The sequence below is a fragment of the Myotis nattereri genome, assembly GCF_964212035.1.
Source record: "Myotis nattereri genome assembly, chromosome: 1".
Taxonomy (NCBI): Eukaryota; Metazoa; Chordata; class Mammalia; order Chiroptera; family Vespertilionidae; genus Myotis; species Myotis nattereri.
The window spans coordinates 66,305,071-66,320,443 of NC_138075.1; the positions used below are offsets into that span (position 1 = coordinate 66,305,071).

Sequence of the window (15,373 nt, forward strand, 5' to 3'; positions counted from 1 at the left end):
GCTTCTCTTTGGAGAACAAATGAGGGAGTCCAGGAGAGATTAGAAATACCTGAGCCAAATGAAACACTGAACCAGGAACTTGAAAGGTATTGGTTTTAGGCTTTTTCTGATAGAGGAGCCTGGTCTCCCGACGCAGCACCTCTTGGCAGCTGTTCCTTCATCAAATCAAACCATGGGGAGTGGTGGGGTGGGGCTCAGGAATCTATTTTACACAAGCAGCCCAATGATAACCAACCAGGGTCTGGATTGGGAACCAGATTGCCTCCTGCCTAGGGAAACTGGTCACTTCCTGGAGCCGCTCAAACTCCGCCTCCAGCCCCAGGGCCCTCCCCACCCCAGTGCTACCTGTCAGACCTGAGCTAGCAGTGATCGTACGCAGAAGCGAGGAGGGTGGCTCTGGAAAGCAGACGGCTTCTTGCTGGGAAGTGGGCTGCCTGGCCATGCTCTGGGCACTCTGGCCAAGGGGGCTGGCAAGCAAGGGGCTGCCTCTCCTGGGGGTAGTGTTGCTGCGAAAAAGAGAGAAGAGGGGACCTCAGTGGAGTCACTGCCGGGTAAAGTACCTGCTCTTCCCTGGGAAATGTGGACTGGAGGGGTCCTGGGAGTGCAGTCCCCTGTGAAGACAGGCCAGCCCAGCGACTGGGTTTTGATCTGGGTGGGACCAATTTCCTCCAGACAACCTGGGGGAGTTTAAATTAGAGAGGTTGGCCAACACCTTTGCTCTTGAAAATAATCCCCTCAAATTAGGAATGGAGGGCTAGGGCATGTGACCCTTTGGCTGGGTTTGGCCCAGAATGCCTAGTCTGGCTGTTGGGTTTTGAGGAGATAGACTCACTCCAAGGAGTTGCAGTCTGTTGCTATGTCTCCTGAGCCCAAGCTGCAGTCTCCTTAGCAACTGGTCTGACCTGCACCAGCCGAGTGATTTTTGGTTTCCCTTCACCTGCCCAGCCTCCTCGGCCATTCAGCCCTCCTCAGGGAGCTAGTGGGTGGGATTGGTCACATTTTCTTCTAATATTTAATCTCCTTAAGCACCTCACGGCACCTCTCCAGCTACAGCAGTGGCACTGCGGTCTGAGGGGAGTGCGGGTGTGTGGTGCATGATAACTAATAATTAGCAAAAATGGCTACATGTATTAGGCCAAGCACTTTACATGACTTCTTATTGAAAGCTCACCACAACCCTATGAGATAATCATCATAATCCCCATTTTAGAGATGGGAGACCTGAAGCGTACAGAAATCAAATAACTTGCCCAAGGCCATCCAGCTAGTCCATGGTGGAGCTTAGATTTGAAGCCAGCCCGACTGATTCCAACATGTTGCACTTCCAGTGCCTGCCCTGCCACGGCCTCCCAGGTCCCAGTGATCCTGGGCCCATCGGCTGCTCTGTGATGAGAGGGAAACAGCGGCACTTCCGGGAGGCCAGGCCCCACACCTGGCTCACCGGAACTGAGTCCCCGAGTTCTGTTGTTTCAGCGGGAAACCCACCCATACTATGACCTCCAAGTGAAAGTGCTGAGGGCCAGAGACATCCAGGGCAAAGACCTGCGTGAGTGACCTTCACTTCCACCTTTTCTCCTCTTCCTTTCCCTGAGGCCTCTGCAGAGCTCAGCAGGGGCTGGCCTGAAGTGAGTGAGTGTGTGTGTGTGTGTGTTTGGAGTGGGCAGAGCGCTGGTGCTGACTGTGGAGGGAGGAGAGGGAGCTCAGGCCACAGCCTCAGGGCTGGCAGGTAGGAGCTGGAGGGGAGCACTGTGCAGACCCCGACTCCTCCCTGAGCCTAGCAAGTAGAGCCGTGACAGCCTGGGGGAGTGTGACACCTGCTCATGCCAGAACTCTCCAGGTCAACGCTCACACTGGGAGGGGAGTTTGTCACCTGAATCAAGTCCTTTCTGGGAGTTAATTGTGCAGTGGTCTGTGCTGCCATGTGATCTTTCCAATTGGCCATGGCAGGACTTCCATTCAGTTGAATGGGAGGTGTCACTGGTGGAGCAGTCAAGGATGAGGGCTCTCCCTCCATCTCCCGCCCCACCCTGCCACCTGGGCAGCCTCCTCTCCTGGCTCTGCCCCTTCCTCCCACCCTAGCCTCCTCCAGGCAACCTTTTCAGCAATAAGATCTTAAAGCTAGGACTCCTTCCCCACCCCTGCAGTGTCCAAAGCTGACTGCTACGTGCAACTGTGGCTGCCCACAGCATCTCCCAGCCGCGCCCAGACAAAGGTGATAGACAACTGCAGTGACCCTGAGTGGAATGAGACCTTCCACTACCAGATCCATGGCGCTGTGAAGGTGAGAGCCAGCGAGTGGCCGGGGTGGCGGGGGGGCACAGGGCTTCTTCAGGGTGCCTGCCCTGCCTCAGGCTCCCACGTCCTGCCCTCCCTGAATCCAGAATGTCCTGGAGCTCACCCTCTATGACAAGGACGTCCTGGGCAGCACTGAACTCTCCCTGCTGCTGTTTGACCTGAAGAGCCTCAAGCCTGGTCAACCCCACAAACACACCTTCCTACTCAACCAACAGGTGAGCTGTCCCACCTGTGCCAGCAATGCGCTGAGCTCAGGGAGAGGACGCCCAGTCAGTCAGCAGAGACCAGGCCTCTAAGACAGACCCTCTATCCTGCACCACTGATCCTACCAGGGGGTCCCTCAAATAATTCTTCCCTGAGTAGAGCCTACATGTGAACTCCTTGAGGGCAGAGCACTTTATCTTGATCATTGCTGAATCCTTAGCTTCTAGCACAGCGTCCTCACAGTGTTCAATGGATGAAGCTTCTCATGGAGATACCACTATCCTTCCTGTTCCAGGGAAGCCACACACGGCTCCTCTTCCAGTCCCTGGGCTTGGGGTAGGGACACTCCCTGAGGCTTTCGGAGCTCTTTGAAAACTGGTGCTTCCTTGCTCCCTCCATTAGGATTCACAAGAGCTGCAGGTGGAGTTTGTTTTGGAGAAAAGGTGAGTCCAAGTGGAGCCCATGTCCTCCCATTTACTCTGAAGTCACCGACAGCTCCTAGCTGTCAGTCCCCAGGTCCTCTGCTGGCCTGGCCTGAGAGGGAATGTCCTGGTCTCAAGGTGAATTTTGAGTGTTGGCCGACACCCACCCCTACTCCCAACCCTGCCATGCTCCCCAGGTTCTCCCAACTGCTTTGGTCACATTATTATAGTAACAGCCACCTTGAGGGGCTCAGATAGCCAATGAGCCCACCATCCTTTGCAGTCAGGCGCCTGCATCTGAAGTCATCACCAATGGAGTCCTGGTGGTAAGTAGAGGAGACACCAGCGTGGGGCTGTCCAGGGCTGGGAGCTATGAGAAGTCCACCATCAAGCCCATCGTACCCACTTGCCTCTCTGAAGACCACTCGACCCATCCTCAGAGTGGAGGTGTGCTGGGTAGGCATCTGAGTGGACAGCCTGAAAGCCAGCCTTCCTACCTGTGCACAGCACATCACTCACTCGGAACCCTGTCTCCTGCAACTGAAGGAGCCTCAATTGGAGGCCCTCACCTCCTCCCCCTTTCCTGCCAGGGGCCATTTCCTCTGAGTCCTAGGAGTGGGGCTGCTACAGAAGATCCCTGCCTACAAGGCATTGGCTGGGAAGAGTGCTACCTGGTCGCTGCCCCAGATACTCCCTTCCCTTCCCCCTCTTGGTCCGGGCCCTGTGCAGGGTGATGTGTCTGTCTGGCTCCCATGGGCCTCTGCTTTCCTCAGGCTCAGCCCTGTCTGAAAATCCAAGGCACCCTTGGGAAAGATGAGACGGCTCCACAGCAAAAGTATGGTAAGTCTGGTCAGTGGCCTTGGGTCTCCTCTTCTCTCTCTTGGAGTGTTGAGGAGCTGCTGATTTCAAGAAGATGGGTCTGGGCAGAAAGTTTTTAATGTTCACCGCTTCAAGCTGACCTAAGATGAAATGGATTGCCTCCGGAAGTAGTGAATGCTTGTCCCTGGAAGTTTTCAAGCATAGCGGTTGTATCAGTCCAACTACTCTCTATAAAAACTCCCTCAAATCTCAGTGGCAGACAGCAGGAAGCATGTATTTAGCTCACACATCGGGTGGTCAGCTGGGGCTGATCTGGGCTGGGTTTGGCGGGAGTGTCCTGGCTCTGTACCATGTGTCCAGTGGGCCACAAATCTCCTCTCCCCCAAAGCCATGAGCACAGAGGTTCTTAGGGCAAAGGCACAAGCCCCGTTGAGCAAGTGCTTTTAAGCCTTTAGTCACGTCATGGCCACTAACATTAAGTCGTCAAAACAAGTCCCAAGGCTGAGCCTAAAGGTGGAGGGCAGGGAATTTAGTCAGCCTCTCAGTGGGAGGAACTGAAGTCACCTGGTAAAGAGTGAGAATTCCAGAGTGAAGAGCTGGGCACACCCACGCATCTGCCACAGAGGCAGCCTCCCTGGAGGGGCGGATGGGGAGGAACAGAGGCTGTGTGACGGCTAAGGTCCCCTGCAAGGCCGAGAGGCTGCCAGTCAGCCTCTAAGATGGGTCGCACCTGGGTCACATCCAGCACTCATTATGAGTCAGACATTGTGCTAAGCATTTGACATGTGTTTTATTGTTTAATCCTCATCACAACCCTGTAAAGTCGGTGTAATCATTTTCCTCTTTTAATTCATGAGACTGAGGCTCACAGAAGGAACTTGCTTACGGCCACACAGCCAGTGAGTGGTGGAGCCAGGACCAAATGCAGGTCAGCGATGCTCAGGGCATCTGCTTTCTCCACCAGAGGCAGCTGCTTCTCACTGTGAACAGCACATGCATATCAATCCCAGTCCATAACCATGGTGTGAAGGAATATACTTTCCTTATTTCTCTAACTCTCCCCCCCTGGGTCATGCAAGTCTCCAAGTCTCATTTAATGCCCAGAGTGTGCACAGGGAGAGGCATTCCACGTGGACCCCTGCTCCTGAGGTGTGTGGGGCCTGGGGCTCCTTTATAAGGCTGCCTGGGTGTCATGCTCAGCCATTCTCTCTGGGGTCTTGCCTCTCCCCCAGAACACTCCTAGGAACAGGCGGCCCTGCTGCTCCTGGCTGCAGGCCTCTCTCCTGGCCTCACGTGCCCTGCTTCTCCAAGCCCCGTATTATCCCTGTGCCCAGGAACCCACTTCTTTCTTTCACCTCCTCGGCAAGCCTTCTGTGTCCTCCCAAGATCTTACACTTTGGAAACAAAGGACTGAGAAAACTAGGGCCTGGCCACAAATCTCCCCCAAGGCGATGAGCACAGAGGTTGAATGGGGGGCAAGGGACAGGGGAACTACTAGTTGGAAACTGGTCATTAATGTAATGATTAACATATGATAATTACAATACAATGTTTGTGAGATGATATTTTATATACTTAGTATAATAATCTCAAAATCATCAGCCCCATTAGCTCGGGGCAGGGGGCCCTCCCCTCCCTGCCTTTCCCACCCTCCCCCAGGTTCCCAGTTCTGACCAGGGCACTTCATAGGTTCCCTGAGTGTCCTTCATGATGCCTCTGCTATGGGTCACGGTGCCCAGGAGTGTTTCCAAGGGGAAGAAAAGGGCAGTTGCTACTAGTGTTGCTGCCATCATGAGACACACGCACAAACACACCCCTCCCACCCCCCACCCCACCCCCTAATCTCACCCACTCACCCGGGCCCTCTGCTCCCAGGCTCTAGGCAGATTCGTCTGGCAGTGCCCGGGGCCTACGAGAAACCCCAGCTCTTGCCCCTGCAGCCCCCCGTGGAGGCTCACCCCCCAGACACCTTTACCTTCCATGTGAATCCAGTGCTTCGCTCCAGGTTGCACGTGGAGGTGGGGGAGAAGCTCACGGTCCTGCAGGTGAGTGAGCCCCGCGCCTGGAAGAGGCATTGGCCAGTGTGCTGGAGCAGCACCTCGGGGCTGCAGAGCGCACGTGTCCTTCACTCTGGGGGCTCCATGGTGTTTTCTTCTCTGCAGAGCGACCCGAGTGCTGAGCTGGAGGCTCAGACCAGCAGTCTGGGCGAAGGGGGCATCCTGCTCTCCTCTCTGGCCCTAGGTCAGGAGAAACAGCGCTTGGTGGCTGTGGGGAAGGTAAGGCTCCATCTGGGTGTCCTGCTTTGTGATCAGCAGAAATGGTCCGGGCCAGGGGCCTGAGAGGAGGACCACATCTGGGCCAGAGTTACCAGAGCAACAGGGGCTGCGGGTGGGGGACCCACCGGTGTGCTCAGGGACAGCTGTTGTCTCTTTCAGGGCCAGGAGGTGCCTCTGAGGGTGAAGGCAGAAATGAGGTGAGGAAGGCCCTGGGCTGGGCAGGAAGTGTGGGGGCTCTCCTGCCTGCTCCGCTCAGCAGAGCAGGGAGGGGTGGTGGGGGCGTGTCCGGTTCCCGTGGGATCTTTCTGAGGGGTCCCGTGGAGTGTGGGTCTGCGCCTGTGAAGACTCGGCTTGGCCGAGGCTCTCCTCCACTGAACAGTCATCCAGCACCCACCCCACCCCACCCCACCCCACCCCACCCCACCGAGGCAGCTCTGGGGACCTTGACCTGCGCCTGGGCTTTGACCTCTGTGATGGGGAACGAGAGTTTCTGGACAAGAGGAAGCAGATCGTATCCAAGGCCCTGCAGCAGGTGCTGGGATTGAGCCAGGCTCCCGCCAGTGACCAGGTAAGGAATGGAGGCGGCCCCAGCATCACGAGAACCAGATCCAATCTCTTCCCTTGAGAGGACTGTGTAGCTAAGACCTGACAGGAAGCCCAGAGGAAGCATGGGGAGCAGAGGAGGAAGGGGGAGCATGTTCGCCTCAGCTGGCTGGAAAGTCAGGACCCCGTATGTAATGAGGGCCCAACAGCCCTGACCAAGGGAGGTGAGCAGTCAGCTTGGCGGCCATAGCAGCACCCCACAGACTGGGGGCTTAAACACAAACATTTATTTTCTCACCTGGAGGCTGGAAGTTCAAGATCAAGGTGCCATCTGGGTTGGTTTCTGGTGGTGCCTTTCTTCCTGGTCTTCGATGGCCACCTTCTTGCTACGTCCTCACACGGCCTTTCCTCTGTGCATGGGCAGGGCTGGAGATCTCCATCTCTCCCTCTTACAAAGACACTACTCCTATTAGATTAGGGCCCCACCCTTATAACCTCCCATAACCCATATCACCTCCTTATAGGCCCTTTCTCCAAATACAGTGTCACATGTAATAAAAAAGAGAAGGCTCTGGCTAGAAATAAATGATGGAGATTTATTCAAGGGTCTTAGAAACTGGAAGCATAATTAGGAGTAAATATGGAAATGTTCTAAGAAACAAAGAAAAGTCATTTATTTTTATGATGTAACTGAATCACAAGAGAGATTAGCTATTTGGCCCATTACGATGGGTGAGCTAGTATCCATCATTATGATAATGGATTTCAGGTGGTCACGCGGGCACCCGGCAATCTGGTCATGTAGAAGTTGTCTTTGAGGAGGTCTTACAGTTGACTGGAGTCCAGGCCCCGTGGGTACTGTACTGATGGTAATCTGTAATGTCAAATGCAGGACGGAAGAGTTTCAGGCAAGTTTAAAAGTCATCCTCAAGCTTCAGGTTCTATGGATAATTTAGCAGTAAGGCTGAGAAGAGACCCCATTAATTCCCCCCTAATGTTATTTTCTCCTCAATAACCACACTGGGCTTCAATGTTTGAATTGGGAGGGGGTGGGAGGAGGGGCAGGAACACAATTCAGTCCAAAACAGTAGACAGGAGGCAAGGCGGTGCTGCGGTGAGACCTGTGGTAAATCAGGAACAAGTTGGTGGCATTTTCCTGGCTGCAGGTGAACTCAGGAGACATGCCTGTGCCCAGCGCTGACAAGCTGAGCAAGCTGGGATTGTTCATTTGGGTAATGCCTGCTCTGCTAATCTCCATTCTGTAGGTAGAAGGTAAAGAGGGCGCGAGGGCACAGCCCTGCGTACAGGCAGCTCTGTCTCGTCCAGCTCTCTGAAGAGGCGCTGCCCTTGTTGGACAGTGGCCAGGGAGGTTTTTATTTTATTTTATTTTTAAAACTATATATTTTATTGATTTTTTACGGAGAGGAAGGGAGAGGGATAGACAATTAGAAACATCAATGAGAGAGATACATGGATCAGCTGCCTCCTGCACACCCCCTACTGGGGTTGCACCCACAACCAAGGTACATGCCCTTGACTGGAATCGAACCCGGGACCCTTCAGTCCGCAGGCTGATGCTCTATCCCAGGGGTGGGCAAACTTTTTGACTCGAGGGCCACAATGGGTTCTTAAACTGGACCGGAGGGCCAGAACAAAAGCATGGATGGAGTGTTTGTGTGAACTAGTATAAATTCAAAGTAAACATCATTACATAAAAGGGTATGGTGTTTTGGTTTTTTTTTAGTTTTATTCATTTCAGACGGGCCAGATCCGGCCCGCGGGCCATAGTTTGCCCACGGCTGCTCTATCCACTGAGCCAAACCAGTTAGGGCTTTTTTATTTTTTTAAGAGAAAAATAAAGGAGGACAAGGAAAGGAACCAAAAATCTTGGGTGGAAAACATGGAAAAGCTGAGCAACCAAAAAACTCCCAGTCTGATTCCACAGACACCGCTGATGTTGGGGCAGGTCCAGGCTGCTGGGTGGTTTTGGTCATTTTAGTGTAGCGGGTCTCAACTGGGGGCAATTTCAACCCCTCCCACCCCACACAGGGGACATGTGTTATTGTCACAACTGGGGGAGGGGAGAGGGGGAACACTGGCACCTACTGAGTAAAGGCCAGGGATGCTGCTGAACATCCTACAACACACGGGACAGCTCCTCACAACCAAGAATGATCTGGTCCACAGCCGTCAGTGGTGACAGTACTGAGTAAGAAACCCTACTTGAGCTGTTTTGGGTGAAACCAGTATGCCTCACAGGTACATCTTTGCATGGTGTCATGGTTAAGAGCCATCTCTGGAGCCGCACTGTTTCGGATAACCAGCCCATCACTTACTAACTTATCAGTTCCCTCATCTGAAAAATGGGGATCTCATTGGGTTTCTGTGAGGACTCGGTGAGGTAATAATGTGCGGGTCAATGTCTGATATCATAGGCAGCAGTATAGAAATGGCGGTGGTAGTCGATGTTGTTGTCTTGATCTTTCTGTACCCAGGTGCCTGTGGTGGCTGTGCTGGGCTCCGGAGGCGGAACCCGTGCCATGTCTTCCCTGTACGGCAGCCTGGCAGGGTGGCAGGAGCTCAATCTCCTGGACACTGTGACCTACCTGAGTGGGGTCTCTGGGTCTACCTGGTAAGTGAGGTGGGGGCAGGGTACAGAGTGAGGGAGAGCTCTGAAGGGGCAGGGGTGTGGCCTGGTGATCTGGTAGAGTCCCTGGAGTGGGGTGGGGAAGGCTGCCTCCAAGCGGGTTAGGAGGGGCAAGAGTGGGTGATGCAGGGCAGTGGGTACAAGGGATGGAGGAGGAGGGGGTCTCTCATAGACACCTGCTGTGCTTCCCTGCCCCTAACTGCCCCAAATTCCCTCTATGCCCAGGTGCATCTCCACACTCTACAAGGACCCAGCTTGGTCCCAGGTGGCCTTGCAGGGCCCCACTGAGCAGGCCCGGGCTCGTGTCTGCAGCAGTAAGACGGGGGCGGTATCCACGGAGCGCCTACAGTACTATGCTGAGGAACTGAAGAACCTGGAAAGCAGCAGCCATAGCATCTCCCTCATTGACCTCTGGGGCCTCCTCATTGAATATTTCCTGTACCAGGAGGTAAGAGAAGGGCAGGTAACACGTAAACATGGCTCCTTTCCACCTCTGCCCCGCAGCACTTAATTCCACCTTAGCCGTTAGGCAAAGCTATCCCTTAGGTCTGAGCTCCCTGGGCACAAAGAGTGAGCTCCCTGGGGCGGGGGGAGGGGGCGACGGGGAGGCTGCACCCCTTCATCTTTCCTGGCTCCTAAGCCCTGGGCCGGGAGAGGCTGGTCTGCACTTCTCAGGTCTGTCTGCATATCAGAATCACCTGTGCAGCTTTTCAAAAACACCCCATGCCTGAGCCCCACTTCTAGAGACACTGATTCTGATTGGTCTGGGGTCCAGTGCTAGCACAAGAGTGTTTTCAAAGTGTTCCAAGTGATTCCAACCTGCAGCTGAGGCAGAACACCACTCTGAGCCATTGGCCAAGGTGCCATGACTTTCACCACCTGGTGGTTTCTCCTGGGACTGCAAGCCCAGAATGCCCTGGGAGAGGAGAGATTCAGAGCTGAGGGAGGGCCTCAGCCAGGGGGCCTGGCCCACTAGTGTGCGGCTCTTAGTGATGGATGTATATCACAAGTGGTTTCTAATTTCCAAAGAGTTCGTGTTTTCTAGTGATTTACTTTTTAAAGAAAGTAGACTAGATTTTCAGTTATTCCTTTAAAAATGTCCCTCTGACTCTCTGGTTTGGTATGCTTTCTGGAATGGGAAAGAGGCGGGGTGGGGGTGAGGAGCGTGTTCCCAATGCCCCTGGAACTGCACAAAACCCACAGGAGACTTGCCTCTGCTGCAGCCTATAGCCTGCACCTTTGAGCACCGGCCTTGGCAACCAGTCTCGCGGGCTCGCCTCATCCTGCAGGCCATTGGGATGGGAACGCCAATCAGCTTCCCTTCTTTCCTGCCCAGGAAAACCCCGCCAAGCTGTCTGACCAGCAGGAGGCAGTGAGCCGCAGCCAGAACCCTTATCCCATCTACGCCAGCGTCAACGTCCGCACCGATGTCAGCGGGGACGACTTTGCAGGTGCCTGTGTGTGGCGGCGATGGTTGGTCGGAGTGTGTCAAAGGCCAGGCTGTCAGGGTACAGAGGGAGCCTTGGCGCGCAGTGGGGTTGCTGCCTCCCGCTCTTGGCAAGGCAAAGATTCGTGCTCAGTCACAATGGCCAGGGGGAACACCGGGGTCCTGGTGGGAAGCCCTGGTGACATTTCCTTCACTCTGGGTCCCCAGAGTGGTGCGAGTTTACCCCCCACGAGGTCGGCTTCCCCAAGTATGGGGCTTATGTTCCCACCAAGCTCTTCGGCTCAGAGTTCTTCATGGGGCGCCTGCTGAAGCTCTGGCCAGAGCCCCGGATCTGCTACCTGCAGGGTGAGTCTAAGCTGGGGGGCTGGGGACAGGGCAGGTACCGGGCCAGCCCTGATGTGGGTGCAGGAGCTGTGAGGGCCTGGGCCCTGCCTGTGTCCTTAGGCATGTGGGGCAGCGCCTTTGCAGCCAACCTGGATGAGATCTTCCAGACCGCGGGCTTCAACCTCGGCTTCCTGGACTGGCACCGAGGCAGTGTGAACATCACAGGTGAGGGGTCACACCTAGACCCCCTCCCACTCTTCTTTCCAGCAATTGGGTCCTGGCAGAGGCATAGAGAATGAGGGAGAGGATGGTGAGGGGCTGGCTATCCCACTGGGTGCAGAGAAGACCTGCGGGGCCGACTTCTCTGCAGAGGCCGTGTGGGTGGGGCTAGGGCCCAAGTCAGGGGACCCAGTGGGAGCCGTGGGTGCTGTGTAATCAGGCTACGCCTCTGCATTCTCTGCTTGAGCTCCCAATAGGTCAGCTCAGCCCCGGACCACTGGGCATCTGGTTGATGCTCTGCCCACGCATCTCAGGGCTCCTTAAATGGCCTATGAGCTCCCTGCTTCGAGGAATATCTTTTCCACCTTTCTCCCCTGGAGGACTTTTGCTCAACTCTTAAGAGTCAGCTGAGCCATCCTTTCGTCAGGGAGTTTCTCTGTCCCATGTCACCCCTCCAGGCTGGTGAGGGTGCGACCACCAAGGCCCCTGCAAGACTACATGCACGCCCCATCATTGTCCCTACCTCAGGACGTTGTTAGGATTCGTTCTCTCTTTATATGACTCTCCCCTAAGTAGGTGTGAGCCCCGAGGGCCAGGCCCCATTCACCTTTGCATCCCTGTGCTTAACCCAGTGCCTGACATGTAGCAACAGCTCAGTAAGTGTTTAATGGATGAAATTCTGATTGGAAATTGTATATACAACTTCATTTTCAAAAGGGTGGAAAATAAATTATTATTTAATAAATGCAATGTCATAGGCAACTTTCAAAACATGGGAAACATGAAAGGATAAAGGCATTTAAAGGGGGTTCTGGGAACAGTAGTGAGAGGCCTGGGAAGTAGGGGAGAGGAGGAGGGGTGTCAGGAGAAGGAGGGGTGCCCCTGTGCCATGAAAGCCACTGGACAGAGGCTGGCACACTTCTCACTGCATGTCACCATCCCACCCTCCCTAGATGACCACCAGAAGCTTCGAGACCCCATGAGGCTGCGAACGAGGCTCTTCACCCCCCAGGGGCCCTTCTCCCAGGCCGTGCTGGACATATTCACCTCCCGCTTTACCTCCGCGGAGAACTTCAACTTCACCAGTGGCCTCTGTCTGCACAAGGACTATGTGGCTGGCAGGGAGTTTGTGGCCTGGAAAGGTGGGTGCTGCTCCAGGTGGGGCCCTCCTGCTGTCTCTGCCTCTGGCTCACTGGGGCCAGCGCTGTCCTTTGACCCAGGGTTGGGGTGTGGGCTCCTGCTATCCAGAAGCTGATGGGGGGTGACTGTAGTGGGCTGGGACTGGGGTAGGAGACTACAGAGAGGCTGTCAGAGAGAAGGGCAGAAGCGGAGGTCTCCACAGAGGGCTATTCCCAATGGGAAGAGAAGAGGGTTGCTAAGAAAAGCATGCATTTGTCCCTGTCCAGACACACACCCGGACGCCTTCCCCAACCAGCTCACGCCCATGCGGGACTCCCTGTGCCTGGTGGATGGGGGCCTTGCCATCAACTCTCCATTCCCGCTGATCCTGCTGTCGCAGAGAGCGGTGGACCTCATTGTGTCATTTGACTACTCCCTGGATGCCCCTTTTGAGGTAAGGGGTGGGGATCCCTGTTAGGGCCGCCTGACTGGGGTTTGGGGATGGCCCTTGGCGGAGGGCCTGGGTTCTAACCTGCAGGGGGCGCCACGGTGAGTGCACTGGCCTCCCAGTTGGAGGAGAGGGTTGCTGAGGTTACGGGAGGGAGTGGGAGTCAGTAGAGGAGGCCAAAGAGGGTCCCCAGGTGTCTTCTGTCCTGTTGAAGAGTAGACCCCTGTTCTGAACCCTGCCTGTGCCTGATAACATTCCTTGCTTTCATCAGGGCCTGTGTCTGGGTCGGCTGTCCCTTTGTTACTATGGTAACAACAGAGCCATCAGGTTCCCCTCAGGGGTCTCTCAAACCCTGTGTGGTGGACAGCGTTCACCATCTGCATGCAGGTTCTGGTTACACTGCTGGGCCAGCTCTTCCCTCTTTGGCCTCCTCTCCCTCCTCTTCCTCTTGGATCCAACTCAACCTCCTATAATCATTTGGTCTCAACCTGTGAAATTGAAATCAGCCCCTACGAGGGAGCGGGGAGGGTCAGAGAAGGAAGCAGTGGGCAGTTCCAGGGAGGAATGGCAGCGGGAATGCTGGTGATTATTGTTAATCTGCACAACAACCCCACGAGAGAGTTGTTCTCATTTTTATTTTATAAATGAAGAAACTGGCTCAGAAGGGTTACGTCACCTGCTTGACGTCGCTCAGCTAGTAGCAGGCAGAGCTGGCCTTGAAAATGGGATCTGTGTGAGTCCAGGTGAGGGCAGGCAGAGTCAGAAGTCTGCTTCCTGCCCAGGTCTTACAGATGACAGAGAAGTACTGCCTGGACCGAGGCATCCCCTTCCCCAGAATCGAGGTGCTCTCTGAGGATCTGGAGAACCCCCGCGAGTGCTACCTATTTGCCAGGGCCGAGGACCCCCGCGCACCCATCGTGCTGCACTTCCCCCTGGTCAACCGAACCTTCCGCACACACCTGGCCCCAGGTGAGGGCAAGCCCTGGGCCTGAGTCTGGCCCACAGAGCCCTGGGGTGGTGATGGGGTGCTGTTCTGAGAGTGGATCCCCTGGACAAGGTAGCAGAGTACCCTGGAGGAGGCCTGAGGCAGCCACTGCTTCCTCGGCCTCAGCATTGGCACCAGCCCCGCTCCTCCTGATGGGCAAGAGAGCAGACATGTGAGCCCAGGAAGAGCCCACAAAAACCAGTCAGATGTCTGGGCAAGGGCGGGGCGGGGGGGGGGGGGAGGTGCTCCTGGGCTGGCAGCTCCTAGTCACAGAGTGCCTCAGCCTGGTCTCTCCTCCTCTTCCAACCCCCAGGTGTGGAGCGACAAACAGCTGAAGAGAAGGCCTTTGGGAACTTTGACATCAACGGGCCAGACACCCCCTATGGCATGATGAACTTCACCTATGAGCCCGAGCAGTTTGATCAGCTGGTAGCCCTGAGTCAATACAATGTTCTGAACAATATGGATACCATCAAGCAGGCCCTCCAGCTGGCTCTGGACCGGCGGCAGACTGGGGCCCGGGCTGGAGGCTGACCCGAGCTGGAGCCAAGGACTGTGGTGCAGGAGGGACTGTGGGCTCCAGACCAGGGCTTGGTAGAGGGAGGAGTGGACTCTGTGGGGCTTCTGCCTCCCATCTTCCCATCTTCCCTGCCTTAAGGTCCACCAGGTTCCAGAAGCTCCTACAGATTTCAGCTTGTACTTGGCAGAGCCCTTATATGTGTTTCTGGGAGAAGATGGGGCAGTAGGTCTCTCTGGGGGCTCTTGAGGATGTGAGGCAGAAGTGAGCAGTGCTCATTTTAGAGGGGATCGAGGCAATAGTCTAGTCCCAGGGCCCACCCCACATGCAGAAGGGCCTGCGACCCTCACCACAATGGGAGCTGTGAGGTGCAGGTTACTCTCCTTAAACTGAGACTAAAAGCAAAGATGCATCCATCCAATACACACATGGCCCAATCCCTGATACCCTCTCCTCCCCAGCCCCTGCCCTGTCCCCTGCTCCTGGGTGCAGTGTGAGTGCTCTCAAGAATAAAGGGGGACCACATGGGTTGCCAGTCTAGGTCACTAACTTTATCATCCCCCCCGCCTCCCTCCCCCCAAATATGTTTTTACTAGAGACCCGTTGCACGAAGATTCACGCAATAGGCCTTCCTTCCCCTGGCTGCCAGCACTGGTTTTCCTCCAGCACCCGGGACCCAGGCCTTTGGTTTGGCTGCAGCAGCGAGGCTTGGCTTCTCCGCTCCGGCTGCAGCGGAGAAGCCAAGCCTCTTCAGTCTTCAGTCGTCTTCAGTCTTCAGTTGTCTTCAGTCTTTGCTCCACGCCTGCATATGCAAATTAACCGCCATCTTTGTTGGGTTAATTTGCATACTCATCCTGATTGGCTGGTGGGTGTAGCGGAGTGACACCAATTTACATGCTTCTCTTTTATTAGTGTAGATTGGTTTCAGAGAGGAAGGGAGAAGGAGAGAGAATGGAAACATCAATGATGAGAGAGAATCATTGATTGGCTGCCTTCTGCATGCCCCACACTGGCGATCAAGCCCGTAACCTGGGCATGTGCCCTGACCAGGTATCAAACAGTGACCTGGTTTATAGGTCGACACTCAACCACTGAGCTATGCTGCTGG

The 15,373-nt window shown here is 55.2% G+C and overlaps 1 protein-coding gene across 1 annotated transcript; it reads left to right on the forward strand.

Moving 5' to 3' along the window:
- Positions 1-440: 440 nt before the first annotated feature.
- Positions 441-14,796, forward strand: PLA2G4F (phospholipase A2 group IVF; the record flags this gene model as incomplete). The annotated part of the gene is made up of 20 exons (XM_081093961.1): positions 441-551; positions 1,474-1,546; positions 2,145-2,281; positions 2,382-2,510; positions 2,902-2,942; positions 3,205-3,247; positions 3,695-3,761; positions 5,616-5,785; positions 5,903-6,016; positions 6,176-6,213; positions 6,449-6,584; positions 9,055-9,191; positions 9,432-9,654; positions 10,543-10,657; positions 10,861-10,998; positions 11,098-11,202; positions 12,150-12,338; positions 12,603-12,769; positions 13,546-13,732; positions 14,062-14,796. 20 exons carry the CDS (start codon positions 441-443, stop codon positions 14,280-14,282), a joined length of 2,541 nt encoding a protein of 846 aa, XP_080950087.1. The 3' UTR covers positions 14,283-14,796.
- Between the last annotated feature and the right edge of the window lie 577 nt (positions 14,797-15,373).